The 18,222-nt window shown below is 35.4% G+C and overlaps 2 protein-coding genes across 3 annotated transcripts; one reads left to right on the forward strand and one right to left on the reverse strand.

The window, feature by feature from the left end:
• The first annotated feature begins 403 nt into the window (after positions 1 to 403).
• LOC113081671 (G-protein coupled receptor 55-like) lies at positions 404 to 2,976 on the forward strand. The gene is made up of 2 exons (XM_026253693.1): positions 404 to 831; positions 1,997 to 2,976. The coding sequence occupies exon 2, from the start codon at positions 1,997 to 1,999 to the stop codon at positions 2,954 to 2,956; it is 960 nt and encodes a 319-aa protein (XP_026109478.1). The 5' UTR covers positions 404 to 831; the 3' UTR covers positions 2,957 to 2,976.
• Positions 2,977 to 12,679: 9,703 nt separating this feature from the next.
• Positions 12,680 to 17,647, reverse strand: LOC113081675 (lens fiber membrane intrinsic protein-like). Of its 2 annotated transcripts, XM_026253699.1 has the most exons (6): positions 17,460 to 17,502; positions 16,968 to 17,156; positions 15,432 to 15,633; positions 13,904 to 14,041; positions 13,580 to 13,714; positions 12,680 to 12,794 (listed from the first exon to the last, which is right to left on the reverse strand). In XM_026253699.1, the coding sequence occupies exons 3-6, from the start codon at positions 15,607 to 15,609 to the stop codon at positions 12,724 to 12,726; spliced, it is 522 nt and encodes a 173-aa protein (XP_026109484.1). In that variant the 5' UTR covers positions 15,610 to 15,633; positions 16,968 to 17,156; positions 17,460 to 17,502; the 3' UTR covers positions 12,680 to 12,723. The 2 variants fall into 2 exon arrangements, with proteins under 2 accessions (XP_026109484.1, XP_026109485.1); XM_026253700.1 differs by lacking the exon at positions 16,968 to 17,156 and having other exon boundaries at positions 17,460 to 17,647.
• Positions 17,648 to 18,222: the final 575 nt, after the last annotated feature.

The raw sequence follows: 18,222 nt of genomic DNA on the forward strand, positions 1-18,222 counted from the left end.
GAATCAACTTAGAACCAGCAAACTTTTGCTAATAAATGTGAAATTTAGCGAGCAGGAAACAAACGTATTATGCACATTTTCACTTTTTTGAGTAGTCAAACAATCTAAAGAAAGCTTTAAAAACAAATTAATGAAGTCTTCTTCAGAAGAATCACAAACACTGCAATTCACTTCAATGCCTGACTCATATTTTAAGGGTAAGATTTATGAATGATCTTAAATGTTATAATCGTCGCTCTGTTTGGATTCACTAAAAAGAACCGATTCATACGAGTCATGAGTTCAGGAATCAACTTTAACTTGTTTCGCGCTGTCAGTTTGGTGCTGTTGATGCCGTGGCATTGCACAGAAACATGCAACTCCATGAAAATGTATTTTGTTCCTTGCGTGTGTTCAAATCTGTCAGCACCTCTCGTTTTTATGAGCCCGTCAAATCCGTTCACGTCTCCATACTCTCAAAATTGATTTGCATGTTAATCTGGTAAGTTTTTAAGGCATCCGAGCAAGGTGTGCACAAATAGAAGAGACCTGGAGGAAACCAAGAACACGTAACCACGTGTTCTCTGCGCGTTCACGCGAAGAGAGAGAGTCTCATTCCCATCGTGACAGAAAAATCCCACACTGCTGATCTAATCGCCATCTTAAGGGAATAACTTGAATAACGTGTCATATTTCTCTCTTCAGTGAGTCTGGGAAAGCAAGTCGCTGCATGACCCGTTATTTAGGACTTGGCATCTGTAGAGTAAATACAGCTTTAAGGTTACTGTGCTCGAGATCAGCAGAGTTCTCCAGATTTCTTCACGAAGAGACCGTTCTAGTGCTGGAGAAAAGGTAAGAGTTTTGTCTGTCTTTGGAGATTCGCATTGCTTATTCTTATGTTGTTGGCTGTTTAAGTGAGAAGGTTAAATGAAAAGTGAATTTAAAAATAGAACATTGATATAATTTATTTGCGCTGATGTAATTCTAAACCTCATCAAGAGATACTTAACTGCATGCTCTGGCTTTGCTCTACCAACAAATCAAGCTAAAGCATCATAGAAAAAGATGCGTGACTTTTCAAAGACTTGGAATACAAAGGATGCTTTGAAGTGATGGCATTTTTGGCTCACCAAAGAACTTTTTAGTGAACTATTAAAAATATAAAATAAAGTGACTTTTTCATTTCACACGTCATTCTGACATTTGTTATTTATTTATTTTTTTACACTGAGTTAACGGTTCTGACTTTTGCACAATAGACGTGCAAATCTGAGAAGTCAGAATTGCAGAATATAAACTTAAAAAATAGTATTTTATTCGAATCAGAATTGGACTTTACAACTTTATATCTTGCAATTCGCAATGGCATGAAAAAAAGTCATTTGCAATTCCTTTTTGGAAAAAAAGAATTGCAAGATATAAACTCGTAATTGTGAGAAAGTCAGAATTGCAAGGTATGCACATGCAAATATGAGAAAAAAAATCTGATCTGCAAAAATAAAAAGTCAGAACTGCAAGATATGAGCATGCAATTGTGAGAAAAAAAAAGTTTGTTTCAAGATATAAATTCGCAATTGTGAGGACAAAAAGTCAAAATAGGCAAAAATTGTGGGATATAAACTCTCAATTGTAAAATAATATTATTTTAATTTCCTCAAAATAGGACTTTACATCTCGCAGTTGTGAGAAAAAAAGAATTGCGAGATATTAACTTGCAATTGTGAGAGTTAGACTTGCAAAAAAATCATTGTTGTGAGAAATAACCAAACAATTGTTGGGCGAACGTCAAAAGTGTGAGAAAATCTTAATTGCGAGATAAACTTGCAGTTGTGAGGAATAAACTCAGAATTGGGAGTTTGTATCTCACTATTCTGACTTTATTTCTCGCAATACTGAAATTTCTCTCAATTGTAAGTTTATATCTCACAATTCTGACTTTAAATCAGAAATTCAGTGTTAGTCTTTGGTTTTTCCTCAGTGATTTTGGTTTCACATCATCTTTTTCCATTTCATGAAGATGTCCAACTGCACCCTCAAAATCTACCCCATAGTCGAAAACCTACAAAAAGCCACTTCCATTCCCACCTTCATCTTCGGGGTCCTGGGGAACATCTACGTCTTGGTGATGTTCTGCCGCCGTCCCAGAGCAAAATGGACCTACATGAACATCTACATCACCAACATGGCCATCGCCGACGGTACTCTGTTGATGACCATGCCCGTTAAAATTCATTACTACAGCAGGACATTGGAAGAGCATTTAAAGGGGCTGTGTAATTTTGTTTTGTGGGTTTATTACGTCAACATGTATGTGAGTATCTTCCTGATCACGGCCATAAGCGTGGTGCGGTACGTGGCCATCAAGTATCCAATGAAGGCCAGGAGTATCTTCTCTTGCAAGAAAGCTCTGGTGGTTTGCGCGCTCATATGGTTCATCATTCTCGCCATCAGTCCGATTTACTTCATTTCCGACTCCGATAACGACAAGACCATGTGCTTCCAGAGGGTCAAGAGCACATTGTCGCTGATTTTCGTATTATTGTTGATCATCGTCGGGTTCCTCGTGCCGTTCCTCATCATGATGTTCTGCTCCATTACAGTCGTTTGCACTTTAAGTAAACAGTTGGACATCGGAACGCGTTCGGAGAAGATCCAGTGCATGTTTATCATCGTGGCCAATTTAATTGTTTTCGTTGTATGCTTTCTCCCCGTCCACTTGGGTTACATCGTTAAATACATTGTGCAAAACAAGTATGAAAACTTAGTAGATAATGACAGCTGTCACTATAAACTGGTCGCGCACAACTTCCTGCACATTGCTATTTTCCTCTCCAATATGAACTGCGGTTTGGACTGCTTTTGCTATTTTTTTGCAACCAAAACATCGTGGAATATGTGCTGCATGAAAGACACTGACAAGACAGAAGGTGAATGTGATAACAACACGGTTTCGGATGCAGTTAGCACTCCTAAATAAACTTTTTTTTTACTTTTTTTTTTATTATGTGGTTGCTTTTTGAACTTTGTATACACTCTGTTCTCAAAAAAAAATTACAGTATTAAACAAGGCTTTTGCATTATTAAAAAAAACCCCACAATGCTAACTATGATTGTACTATAATCTGTACAATAAGCAGACTAGTAATAAATGTTTATATTTCTACTCTGATGTCTTGAGTTCATTGGTCCTCTTGTGATCTCCTTGTAGGCTTTGTTTTCGTGGACATGGTGGCTGGTCCTGCTAATGATTAACTACTGTTTTCCAAAACAAAGCTGTTTTCCAACAGGCATTGATGTTCGCCTTGAATTTCACTGGAGCACATTGCTGAAATATTTTAGACCTAATACAACAAAAACCTACTTTTCATAACTCAAAAACATTGAAAACATATTTATAAGAATCGTGTTTTATTAAGTATACAACAGGCACTTTGTGTAGAGCGCGGTTCCAATAAAATGAATCACTTAAAACGAACACACTCGCAGATTTCGAACGTTCATTTGATTCACAAACGATTGTTTATTGGTTTGGTGGAAAAGATCGGCCACTGTGTTTGCTATGCAATCCAATGCGCAACAGCAAATTGCTACAAATAAATTTCCATTAAAAAGATTCAATGTGAATGCTTCATTTACAGTTATGCATTCCCCAAGCGGCAATTCACAGATCATTTTATATTGAGGAATTTAAGGTGAATCAAAGTGAATCGTTTAAGCGAATCACCTAACTCACTGAAATGGGGTGCCCATACACGTCCTCTTTTTTTGTCCTGTGACGTGTTTTGCTCTCATGATTTTCGTGTCCACTCCTTCAAACATTCTAACATTGAATATAATTTTGGCGCATCAGGGAGACTCTCAGTATGCTGTGAATTTAAATATTTTATATGGAGCGTTGGTGCCGTTTACTTTCACTTTCGATTCGCGATCACAAGCACTCTGTGTAAAGGGAGCACATTTTACGAGATCAGATATTTGTCAATGCGTTTTTTCCTCAGAATTTGGCTTCATTTAAACTGTTGCCATGGGTTGATTTTCCCAAGATGGTTAAAGGTTTAAAATATTGAATAAATTACATTTGACAAAAATGCTTGTATTGAAACATTTTGCATTCTACGCTGTAAAAAAAAAAAGTCTGTAAAAATACAGTATGATATACCGTAATAATTTTAAGGAATTTTACCTATTTTCATTTTTACAAGTGTTTTGCCATAATTTTATAATTACACTTTGCATTGTGGGGACAAGAAGCTCAGTCGACAATCAGCACGAAACCAGTGCTTAAGTAGGCGCCATTGTTCACAGATAGTCTTGTTCAAAATTTCATTTTAAAGTCGGATTTCAGGTTAACCATTCTTACACTTCCGTTAAAAAAATAAAAATAAATGTTTTGTTAAATTTAACAAACTGTAACGTTAACTTAGTTGCTGCTTGGCTTGTTTCACAAATAAATGTCGGAGCCGTCGCATTCAACATTTTCAGCATATCGTCACATCTTAACGTTACTCGAGATACGTGTTACAATGTTCACATTCAGTTTTATAAATAAAAGTTTATTAATTTGTTACTGAGCGTGTCGTAAAGAATCCGGTATATTAACGTTACTGAGGTGATGTTAAGCAGCTGTGAAAACGTTAAATCATAAGTGCGGTACAACTGGAGCTGGCAGAGTAATTGTCGAGAAAAGAAGACACCATTACAACTTTTTTTATTTTATTGAAAAAAGATACGACTAGGTGAAAATCTGACATTGCGCAGATTTCTTCAAGATAACACACCTTTTCTGCCAAACGAGGTAGGTTTAGAAATTGTATTGGCTTGTTTATGTTAAACACACACGCATTCACGATAAGTTAATTCTGAAAGGTTACTGGTTTGTATTCTGTTTTATTTATTAACAGTTTTTATTTATGAAAGCATATGGGTAGCAAATTTAATTTAGAATTGTAATATGTAAAATGGCAATGTTTTCTGTACCAAATTTTTAATTTTTTTGCAACTTATGAAGTGTTAAAATGTTTTTAATTTGCAAATTAAAACTAGTTTAGAAAATGGCAAATGTATATTATATAAAGGAATTTTCATTTTTGTACTAAATTTTGGACACACGTATGGTAAAACGTAAATTATAAGGTTACCTTAGTTTTGTTAACTTTAAGGTCCTGCACTAACATTTTCAATTTGAATGCAGTTTATATGAAATGTTATTTGCAAGATATAAACATTTTGAGATTCAACTCTGGTATATCTTCACATACAAGACCATTTTAGGTCTTCTTCCATCCTTTACCTTATGACCTACATCACTGTAACTAATATCATGACTTACAATCTCCGTTCCCAGGATATGTTCCTTCCATTTGTTCCAAAGATTAGAAATGAGCTGGGAAAAAAAACAGTTTAAGTATGCTGCTTCCTGGAACAAGTTACAGAAAACTATAAAACGTAATAAGCTGATCTCATTGGTCGCTTTTAACAGGATGTTCACTGACTTGGAGGCAGCTACATCTGGCTGTAGATGTTTGGCCTGATGTGTTATGGATTTTGGTTGACGTTAAAGGATTTGTTATTAAAGAGATGTTTTATTGGCTATTAGTTTCGTGTATTTGTGTCTGTATCCATGTAAGGTTGTACTGCTGCCTATTTTGGCCGGGACACTCTTGAAAAAAGAGCTTTTTAATCCCAATGAGTCTCTTCTTGGTTAAATAAAGGTAAAAAAAAGAAATGCTACCCATTGCTTTCATATTTATTTACCATTGGGGATGTTCAACACTGCCAAAAAATTAGTAATTGAGACGTTTATTCAGTTGACTTTGTTAGTTTTCAGTCAATCACTCAAGATTTAATCAATGCTTGGAAGGGTTTTCTGAATTTACAATGTGTTCTTCTTTGTGTTTTGTTATTGGTGATTCCCGATTGCCGTCATTCAAGAAGTTAACATTTCCTCCCCCATTGTGGCCGAGCTACAAATGCTCTTTGTTTTATATTAAACAAAACATCCGGGGAATGACACATACGCTGGAATTCATACTAATATAAGAAACAGATGTTAGCATTTTGTTGTGTTGCTGTTTAGTTGAAAATAATCGAAGGCTTAGTTCACTCGAAAAAAGAAAATTCTGTCATCAATGTTCTCAGGTCATTTCAATCCCATAAGACCTTCGTTCATCTTCAGAACACAAATGAAGATATTTCTGATGGAATCTGAGAACTTCCTTTGGGAGCATTTTTGGGTGAACTATCTCAGAGTATATCATAAAACATTGTTGACAAGATCACGTAACCGATGCTATTGGAGAACACTGGAAATTAAAGTTGAGCATTTTACAAGCAATATTTGAACTTGATAATTCAATCTCAACCTGTTCTGCTCGTTACTCTGTACTTCACATTCATTCACGTCATTTCTTGTAATTTCTTGCAGTCTTCCTGTGAAGAAATCCTGAACGAGAGTCAAAAGGTTCAGATGAAGGGAACCTATTCTTCCAAGACTCGTGTACGAACAACTTTTTTAAATGAATCTCAAACATAGAACTTGGACTGAGCATGAAGCAAAAAAAAAAAAAGAGTAGTTTCCTCAAACTGGCACATGTCAAGAGATAGTAAACACAAACAGCTGGAAACCTGCTCTTACTTTAGACCGTATAGTTCTCTTAGTTTAACATTGAAATGTCAGACATGAGTGCATGAATCTTTGTTCTTTATTTTCAAATGCTAATTAATGTTGTGTAGGAAAATGGTGTCATTTCTCTTGACTATTACTATAAGTCTGTAGCTGCTGTTATTAATGATAGCCCCATCTTTGTATAATTTGTCCCATGTATTTGAAAATGGTTTAAATCTTGACTCTTTCATAGTGTATAGTTTATCTTTGTGAACACTATTTGGTGCAACACCAATATTATACAGGGACCTGTTCATGTTTTCTTTTTCTGCCTGTTGCTGTTTAAAACTAAAATGTTTCCACAATACAATAAATTTTAATGGTGCTCTACACAATGTTAAATTAATTGATGTCTTAATATTTTTTGTCTTCACCTGTTTAAGGCAAATAAAAGCTACTGAACACACTTTTAAGAATGTTTAAATAAACCATGGTCAATTTGTACATATTGTGCTGGATTTATTAGCTACTAAAGATAGGCCTATGCTTTACGAATTGTCGGTTCATGTCCATATTCTAAAGATGAGTCAAATTTATCTGCTTTTTAACGCATTATATTTCTTTTCTGATTGCTTGTTTTATTTAAAAAGAGAAAGAACCTTTAACACTAGCATTTTCTGTTATTTGCCTATTCTTTCTACTTCTTTCTTTTTATTTATTTTAAATAATGACCTTCTAACACAAACATTACCTATAATTTTCGGTTTTATTGACTATTATTCTAATGTACTATGACACAATGGAAGCAGATCTAGGAAAATGCATCAAAGAGAACAACAGTCCCCGGCTGCTCACATGAAACATAAATGCCTTTGTTTCTTCTAAATCAACAGAACTGAATTGAACTGATTAGGTGAAAATGGCAGTAAGCACAAAAACAGAACACGCAAGAAGCCGCGGGAACGCGCCTGCGCTCGATCGAATCGGTTCATTTGAACGAACTGTTCGAACAAACAGCTTCGTTTGATGATATCAAAGACTCACAGAGAAAATTTATCTGCTCTAAAGCTCCGTTTATGCATTATATTTGTGTTTAATGCATTGCATGTATGTATAAACTAAGTAAGAACTTTATTTGTGAAGGATACGATGTTTATCTGTTATAAGATTTATTCCACCATTGATTGTGTGTGTGTGTGTGTGTGTGTGTGTGTGTGTGTGTGTGTTAGTGGCACAAAAACGGGCGGGGTATGCAGTGTATGGCGCATATAAGGCACATTTTTATCTAGTGGTTTTTAGCATTTTAATGAGTTCAAAAAAAGTATTTATTATAAACGTATTAAGACACGGAACAGCAGTATCTCTGCAAGGCCACAACAAATGTGAGTGTTGTCGGGCGCGCGCTTCAGCAGCTTGCACTCATTCCTCAGGAAAAGATACATGTGCTAAATGAGCTTCAGAAGAACAACAGGATGCGGTCTCTGAGCAGATGATTGATGTTAAATGTCAGTGAAACAACCTTTCTTGCTCTGTCATCCGTTTTGATGTGCTCACGGCGCATGCGCGCTATATCACTTATACTAAATAAATTATAAGGTTACCTTACTCTATTGATATCTAAATGTTCTTTTTCTTCTTCTTTTTTACTTTTGTTAACTTTAAGGTCCAGCACTAACATTTCGGTTTGAATGCAGTTCATATTAAGTCTTATTTGCAAGATTTGCAAGACTTGATCATTATTTGATACCAATAAACATTCTGAGATCGTGTATACCTTTCAGATAGAGTGGGCCATCCCTTATTTATCTTTTCTTCCCCTTTTTGTTTTTTTATTGCATCTAAATTAAAAATTCACGATTTATTTACACATATTACACAGACAAAGATATTTAACAATTTAAAAAATATATCACCCGCAGGTTATGAGTAAAATAAGCCATGTGTAAATCCTCATCTCGATTAATGTGTGGAATCCCAAACCGCTAAAAGATGGGTTGATATTAAATTGGATTAGGGGTAAGCGATTTTTCAAAAACTAATTAGAAAGCTGCCCAGACAGCAACATAGTGTTGGCCCAGATCTGGCCCACATCTGGCCCGCATGAAATGCATGTGGGCCAGATGTGGGCCAGACCTGGGCCGAAACTGCTTGCTGTCTGGGTGGTTCGGCCACCTAGTAAAACAAACTAGTAGCAAATCATCAGTAAGGGCCGTGTAATGACGGCCAAGTCGTGGCCTAATGGTTAGAGAGTTGGACTCCCAATCGAAAGGTTGTGAGTTCAAGTCCTGGGCCGGCAGGAATTTTGTGTGTGTGTGTGTGTGTGTGTGTGTGTGTGTGTGTGTGTGTGTGTGTGTGTGTGTGTGTGTGTGTGTGCGCGCGCGCGCACACTTTGGATTGGGTTAAATGCAGAGCACAAATTCTGAGTATGGGTCACCATACTTGGCTAAGTGTCACGTCACTTTCACATGTGGAGATAAAAATGTTTAGTGCACAGCAAGAAGTAGGACCCGTGTAAGATTGTGGAGATTTGTTGTGCCTGCTGTTTGCAAAAAAAAAAAAATGTATAATGTTTTGTTGCACTGTGCCACTCGCATCCAGTGTAGACACGAGATAACATTGGTTTTGCTTTGTTTCACAGAACTAATCGTTGCCTGGGTTGCTTATCTGTGTGGAGTGGAGCTATTAAAATAGGGGCGAGACCGTTTTGGGGTAGAGGCATGTTTGTTCAACAAAGTCAACATTGGCTACCAGAAATCGCTTATCCCACCTTTAAATCTAAATGTCAGAATATTCATAATTCAGAATATTTATAAAAGAACTGTACAATATAAAAAATGTCACCATAACACAATCAAAAACACAGTCTAAAAAAATTAATAAGAGTGAAAAAAAAGTGAAAAAGTGAAAGTGACATTCAGCCAAGTATGGTGACCCATACTCAGAATTTGTGCTCTGCATTTAACCCATCCAAAGTGGACACACACACACACACACACACACACACACCTGGAGCAGTGGGCAGCCATTTATGCTGCGGCGCCCGGGGAGCAGTTGGGGGTTCAGTGCCTTGCTCAAGGGCACCTAAGTCATGGTATTGAAGATGGAGAGAGAACTGTTCATGCACTCCCCCACCCCCAATTCCTGCCGGCCCGAGACTCGAACTCACAACCTTTCGATTGGGAGTCCAACCCTCTAACCATTAGGCCACAACTTCCCAGAAACCATGTAACCATATGTCAAAAAAAAAAAAAAAAAAAAAAAAAAAATCTAGACTTAAGTCTAAAATCCAAAGAGATATTCCACGCCCCCCTAAAACGCCTCGTTTAATCACGCCCCCACATGTCTATGTCACTATGTGGGAATATTTGCAAAACACCGCCCAAATGTTAACAAAAAGAAATCCGGCGTAATTTTTATGCTCTTTGTTGCCGCCAGCAGCATTTCTTGGAGAAGCTGTTTGTTTCCTTGTGAAAGTGGAACTACTTTGTTTGGCCTTTCTAAAGAGACCAATATTTGCTTCGTTATGCCTGGAGCTGATACGTGTTGGTCGCTGGGGGAAATAAATCAACTTCGCGCTGTAGATCGCTGGATTGGGTTTCCCCATGGATGAAGCAGAGTCCATCCCGGTGTCGCCACATGTGGTTGTTCGCTCCTTCGTCGAATCCGCTGCCGTTAAAGACGCTGGCTGTTCCTCCTTTCAGAACGATGTGCTTTGTAAAAATCTACATGTTTCAGAGAGGCGAGGCATAGAGGAGAAACAATTATATACATTTTGTGGAAAATGTTTATCCTTAAACCGCATAAACACGTTTCATTACACCAAATAATGTTCTTTATAGCAACATCATATGATCCCTTTAATTGTGTCCATATTTTAGAGCTTTATATTCAGCGTCTACATTTTTCTCCTCCCTTTTCTTCACTCCAGATTGAACTTCATGGCTCAACTTCCTTTCTATTCTTTTTCCTTTCCTCAATCTCTGACCTGAATTTCCTGACTATGGACTCCTGTTTTCTAAAAAAAAAAGTTACTTTTTCATGTCAACTATAAAATAACCAGCAAATGTCAATTTATTTAACAAATTTGCGTATAATAACTGAAGTTTAAAGGTGAGCCCATTTTACCTGAATCCCACTGGCCCACTTTATCTAACACATCCAGCCAAAAACACCTTAAAAGAAAACTAACAAATGTTAAACATATTGTCCTTGGCATTTTCTTCTGTTAACTGTGGAAACCAGTGGGGGCTGGTTGGGGGAGGCACAGCTAATAATAATAACAATTTGGCAGGGATCCCAAGACCAGTGCAATTAGGGTGCCTCCTCTTTTTTAAAACCCAGTGGTGGAAACAAAAACAGCAGGAACTGTCCCAATTATATTTGTTTTCATTTAGTCAGCAACCTTATCATTTAGAAATGAAAACCTCATGTCAAAGTTTTTTTTTTTTACCTTTCACCATGACACCATGTCCACTCCCATCAGTGACATTGCATCAATCAAAACTATATTATCCTTTGGAGAAATAGTGCCCCTTTATTTAAGAACCCATTGTTAAGCTCTAAAAGGGCAAACCCATTGAACACAGTACAATCAAACTTCAATGGCCAACTTTACCAGAATCCACCCCATTCCATCCATTTTTTTAATCAATTTTTAATCGCTCACCGCACTGATTCCCACCTTCATCCTCAGTGTCCCGGGAAACATTTAGGTCTTAGTGACGTTCTGCCTCCATCCCAGAATCGACTGGACCTACATGGACATCTACATCACCAACATGGCGATTCTCATGACGTCCTACATCTGGGAAAGATTGCGACTCTGGGACCAAACCAACAAAGAGTTGTGTGACGTCCTCGTGTCGGTTTATTACGCCAACATGTACGTGAGCAGCTTCACGGTCACCGTTATATGTGTCGTTCTCTATGTGGCCAATAAGTATCCGTATCCTTTAAAAGCCCGGGAAATATTGTGTTGCAACAGCGCGCTGGTAGTTTGCGCGCTCATTTGGCTGTTCACGTGCTCGTTCAGCGCCGCTTTCCATCGCGTTGACCAACCGAAAAAAAAAAAAAAAAAATACGACGATTAAGTGTTTTCAGAAAACAAAGTTTTGCAGCGAAATTTTGTTCAAGGCGCGATGTGTGTCCAGCATGAACTGCACTTGACTGTATCAGTTATTGTTTTGCCACAATAATATCGTGGAAACTGTGCAGCTCGGAACAAAGTATGTAAATATGAGTGTGATTATAACACAATCGCACAATTACTTCTGGGAAACATATTATTAAACGTATTATTAAATATTAAAATGTGTTTAAATTTTGTATTAAACTTCGTAGTGTATATCTTTTATTGTCAAATCTGAAAATGGTTTATGGAGCAATAAAAGATTAACACGTTTTATTTCTATACATATTTTTGTACAAAATATATTTTTGTATTTTTTTTACATGAATGCTTCAGTGTATATATATGTGTGTGTGTGTGTTAATTAAATGTTTTTTTAAAGAATTTTATTTTAAAATAATCAACATTAAGTAAATAATTTTTTCATTAGTTTATATACATTCAATATAAAAATAATAATATAAAATGTCAACATATATTGTGCTAATCATCAGTAATATTTGACTCTGGTATTCAATATAGATATGGATATTTTTATGAACATACATTTTTACCTTCACAATTGTGTAACTGTATGCAGTTTATATTTTAAATGTTTGACAAACATGTGTAAAAAACAACAACAACAAAAAAAAATTTTTTTTAAATGTACATCCAGACAAATTACTTGCTAAAAATTACTGCCAAAAATTGTATAGTGTTGTATTATTCCTAGATTTTATTTTTACATGTTTATAGAACATGCTTGAAAAGGCAAACTATAACTCAGGGTCTTTTTGTGTGCGCTTTTTAAAGCTTTAGTGCTGTCTGTTTTTCTGTATGTATTTCATGTTGAGTTGGCAGCTAGAGAAATGAAATCTGATCAGCGTCTGTGTCTCATCTGAAGGAGTACTGTATCTGAACGCCATCTATTGGACAGACAGGATCATAACTCCTAACTCCTGTGCTAGGAATAAATCATCTACCAAAGAAAGAACAAAAGCCATTTATTTCATGTTGAGATGTTTGAGTTTCAGCTGTCAGAGACGCTCGCAGGTGCTGCTTCAGAGGAGCTCCTCTGATACGCACAGAGCTGCAGGACGCCTGAAACACACCATACACAAGCACACATTTACCATGACACATGCAGAACAACAAAAACAAGCAACTGCTAAGAACTATTATGATTTCTATCTTTATATATATATATATATATATATATATATATATATATATATATATAGTAAAAAATATAATTGCAATATATGTTTTGCGCAACATTTTAGAATTATATATTATATATATATATATATATATATATATATATATATTTTTTTTTTTTTTTTTTTTTTACAAAACTCCCTTTGGTCAAAATAATACTTTGTATTATAAAAAAATAATTCTATAATAATAAGTCTTTAAATAAAATGTTAAAACCTTTTTAATTTACAATATTTTTGTAAAGATTTTGAAATGACAAAAGCAAAAAAAAAAAAAAAGAACGAGAAAAAAAACTTTCTTTAAAAATCTTTACAATTTTCTTTTTGGCAATTTTTTTTTCTTTCATTTTGGAAAAGTTTAAGAATTCTTTAAATAAGATTATACGATTTTCAAAACGGCTTTTTCTTGTTTTTGTTGAGTTTTATAGAAAGCCCCATATTTATGCATATTAATTTAATTATTTTTCATTTATTTATGTATTTATTTATTGTATAAAGAAAAAAGCATGAATCAACCTTTTTGAATATTACTATGATGAATGCAAAAAAACAAGCAAGTTTTATTTAGACCCCTTCGTTTTATGCATATTTTTTAAATGTTTAGCTATTTTTTTCTCAACCTAATTCCTTTATTAAAAAAAAAAAAGCATGCTATATAATGAAATGTACCTGCTGCAAAAGCCAATATGATGCCAAGCCAACCCAAGATATAGGACCATGAGAATCTCCAGTCGATGTAGCGTTTGCCGAAGAAGTTAACGGTCATGCCGGTGTAGATCGCCAAAGCCAAGAGCGCCAGAAATCCTGCAGAAACACAGAGCGCTTCAGAGCAGAGACCAGTGAACACACACTGAACCTCGCGCTGCTGAGCTGATCATCACTGCACAGACATCAGTGTTTATCAAGCAGAAATCTGCTCGAAATCTCCTACATGTACTGTGCTTTCTAATTCACAGAAGCTGAAGTGTGTGTGTGTGTGTGTGTGTTTCTGACCGGACAGCAGCAGGGCGATTCCTCCGGTCCGCACCCGTCGACTCCGGGGCCGTTTGGACGCAGTGATGCCCAAAAGCACTCCAATGAAACAGCCCAGCACTGACAGCAGCATGAAGGCCCGCGTGGCGTCCCAGAAGGCTGTGGGGCAAACACAATTAATGCACTCTTTTGTGGGCTTCCTTGAGGAGCAATGAACATGATTAAGGCAGATTACTGACTACAGCTCCTGACATCTACCATAGAAACACACACGAGATTTGGAAAAATAATAGGGATCTGAAAAAAAAAAAAAGATTATAACTGTAATATATATATATATATATATATATATATATATATATATATATATATATTAGTACTGTGAAAGAACATGAAGTGAAATTTAATATAAGTAAATATATTAATGTATAAATATATATAAATATATATAAAATGCTGATGAATAAAATAGTCTTCCAATAACAGTGGCCAAAAATTAAAGAAATAATAAAAAAATACAACACTCTTCAAATATTACCAGATGGAGAACATGAAAAACATTTTCTATTTTTAATAATTACAAAAATATACAAATTACAAAATATTACAAATATTTAACAAAATATTAAATGTAATTAGCATTACAAGATTATTACGTTTTGTTAAAATGTGAAATGAAATAAAACACGCACACACACACATATATATATATATATATATATATATAACCTATATACACACACAAAAACAAATGTTTACTAAAAATCTAAAATAATAAATACCATCGTCATAGAACATGAAATTATTATTATTTTTTATTATTTATAATTAGTATATTCTGGAATTTTGACCTACCCACATGGCTAAACATGAATAAAAATAAGTTTTTCTATAATTAAAAACATGCCATATTTGTACATTTTCCCATAGAGTCTCTCTATGATGTCACTTCGAAGTTGAAAACTCAGAAGCGAGTTATCATTTTAGCATTTCTGGTTTCATGGTCCCAGAGTCAATTGTTTTTTTTTTTTGAATGAAATGAGAGTTTGGTAAAATCCTTAAAAGTTACACCTAACTTGTGATTTTTTTTACATTTACGTTTCTTGAAAAAAAAAAAAAAAACGTATGTTTCTTAAGAAAAGATGGTAGCTAACAAGTTGCTAAATAGGACTACAGGCACTGTCAGAGACATTAAACATCATCATGAAAAGGTTTGTGTAGTGCGGGTTAAAATTCGTTCAGAGTAAATCATTTTCACTGAACACGTTAAAATAAGTTTGAATAGTTGTGGTGATGGTTACGTTGAAGGCGAGCGACTGTGGTGCTGTAGTTCGCTTATAACCTAAGTTTAAATTTTAAGTTGTGGCGCTTTTATTTAGGCTTCATAAAAGTTATAATATTTTGCGAAGATTATTTTGGGGCTTGTTTTTTTTTGTGATATTCCAACTCCTATTGGCTTTTTGTTGAGGGAACCAGTGCGATGCTAACAGTCGATCAGAGTGACATCATAGTTCCCCCGCTCTATCTACCATGGTTTAACCGCACTCACCCACGGTCAGCGTGTGGGCGTGGCACTTGCGATTGATGCAGAACCTCCAGAGGCCCTGATTGGCTGCGTTCCCCGAGTATCGATACTGCATCCAATAGTCAGTAGCCGTGGAGATGACGAGGAGCACGAGGGCTGCCGCCCCACACAGAGAGGCCCCTCCCACCAGAGTGAACACCATCAATCAGAGGATCAGAATGCCCTCCTGCACACACACATGTTCACCGCTAATGAAACAACAACTGATAACTAAGAGCATAAAACTGTACTGAACACACTAGTGCTGAAGAAGTGGCTTTAAATTTGAGTGCCAGACACGAATGAGTACAAACACACTGCAACCGCATGGCAACGTGCCAACAGCCAATCAGAACGCTTTAGAAACCCCACAGCCATTCCATGACAACCACAACCAAGAAAGTTTTGTGCATACAAACACCATATTTTTGGTAACAGTACATTTTAACATTTTACACCGAACCCGATACAGCTTTCATTTTTTCCTCAGGATAAAAACTTTAAAACATACAATATGCAAAAATTTTGGTAAAAAAAATAATTTTTTACTATTACAAATAGGAAATATATTTTAATGGATATATTAGTAAATAAAACAACAACTACAATAATAATACTAATAAACTATTCAATAAATTAAATGTTTGTGTAACTTTATAACAAATAAATAACATTAATACATAAACATATATAGTAATAATAATACATTATATGATCCGTTAAATGTATATGTTATAAAGTACAACATATAAACAATGAATAAAAGAATACATTTATTTGCTATTTATACATTTATTTTTATAACAATTATACAACATATAAACAATATTAATAATAAATTATAAGACCAGTTAAAAGTATGAGTGTAATTTTATAATAAATATAACTTAAGACATGTAAATATTACTAATACTACTAGTACTAAATTATAGGATGGATTACATCCAATTGTTTAATTTTTATAATAAATATACAACATAAAAACAATATTAATAATAAGACAGATTAAAAGTATGAGTGTAATTCTATACTAAATATAGCCTACGACATGTAAATATTACTATTACTACTAATAATAATAAATTATAGAATGGATTAAATCCAATTGTTTAATTTATATAATACATATACAACATTTAGAAATATGTATATTTTCAAAATATATAAGAGGTGTCATTAATGGTTTTATACATCTTTAAACTCTTTATTAGTTTAAACTATTTATAAATAAATATTTGTAGTTATAATTATAAATTTTTGTCATTTAAATCATTATAATATGTTTGAAAGCATTTTGATTTTATTGTTATATTCCACAATAGCATTGAAATCTGCCTGTTATTTAGCTTCTAATAAACACTTTATTAATGCCATATTAAATGGCCAAAGATGAAAAATCTCAATATTATTGAAGGAACTTTTGGATAGCTATATATGATGCTGCATATTAAAAAAACTATGTTAATTCTGATGTAAAACTCAATGGTCTTTCGTAATTTCACTAACTTTTTACAAACAAACCTCTCGGCTGTGGTCCTCCAGCGGTTCCCCTCAGCCTCCATCGACCCGTTTATAAACAAAAGCCGTTCTGTGCGATCAGCATTTGGCTCGAATCAATCAAACTTCATCCGTTCATCATAAAAGCGTTCGGAATGCGAAGCGTTTGCGCAGCACAAACTGGATCAGCACATTTCAAACTCCAGCTGAACGCTGCCAAACATACACACACACACACAGCGCCCACAAATTACTCATTCAGAGACAAATAAGAGAGCCTTTCACGATTAAACTCACAACACGTGCTCTAAACGCATCGCAAATGGACACTGAGAACAAACCGCGCTTTTGTTCCCGCCAATCAAGGATTCAAAAACAAGCGTGTAACGGTCAAATCATTCCAAGACTTCCCTCAGAGAGCCACGGACTTTACTTTCAAAACACCTAATAAAGTAGATAAAAGCGCGTCAAAAGGTTCGAATCAAGTTTATAACATAATATCGGTCTTAATATTACCTCTCTGACGGTTGGTTCCTGTCTCCCGCGAAGATTGCGCTCTATGCGCGCGATTCGAGCGGTTTTAAGCCCACTACGCGCGGCCGTCATTGTTCGGGCAACAATGGAGCGAATCATCCAGTCAGACATGTGAGATGTGAGGTAATCCGCATCTTTCACAGCATCTCGTTCCCCCTCTCCTCACAATCTCGCCAGTCTTCTGCGTCACCGGCTCCCGCGGCGTGGGACGTTTCGTGACGCGCGTCGACGCCCTCGGGCTTCATCTGGAGGTCAAATCGATCCAGAACTCTCGGACTTGGGGGTTTTTAAGGATGAAGAAACGTCTACATCTACATAAAATTAAACCCATGTAATGGATGAACAAAAAAGTCGGCTAGCACAAATATTACCTTGTGGAAAACCAATATCTAAACCTTTCTACAATGTTACATTAATGTAAACAAAGTTTATTGGATGTCTGTTCTGGGAACCAGAAGCTAACGTTGGCTGAACATTCTGGGAACCAACATTTGTTAGCTGGTCAAATCGATCCAGAAGTCTTTGACAGGGTTTGAAAGATGAAGCAACCGTTCACCAGCACATCTACACTCAAAAGATCAAGCAATAGTCAGAAAACAGAGAACAATATCTAATTGTTCCAATTGTATGCTGAAAACATATCCAATATCATTTTTATTTGGCTTCCAAAAGAATAATTATATGGCAATGTTAGGGTAATCTAACATTGCCATATAATTATTCTTTTGGAAGCCAAATAAAAATG

Source organism: Carassius auratus, unplaced genomic scaffold (genome assembly GCF_003368295.1).
Source record: "Carassius auratus strain Wakin unplaced genomic scaffold, ASM336829v1 scaf_tig00034894, whole genome shotgun sequence".
NCBI lineage: Eukaryota > Metazoa > Chordata > Actinopteri > Cypriniformes > Cyprinidae > Carassius > Carassius auratus.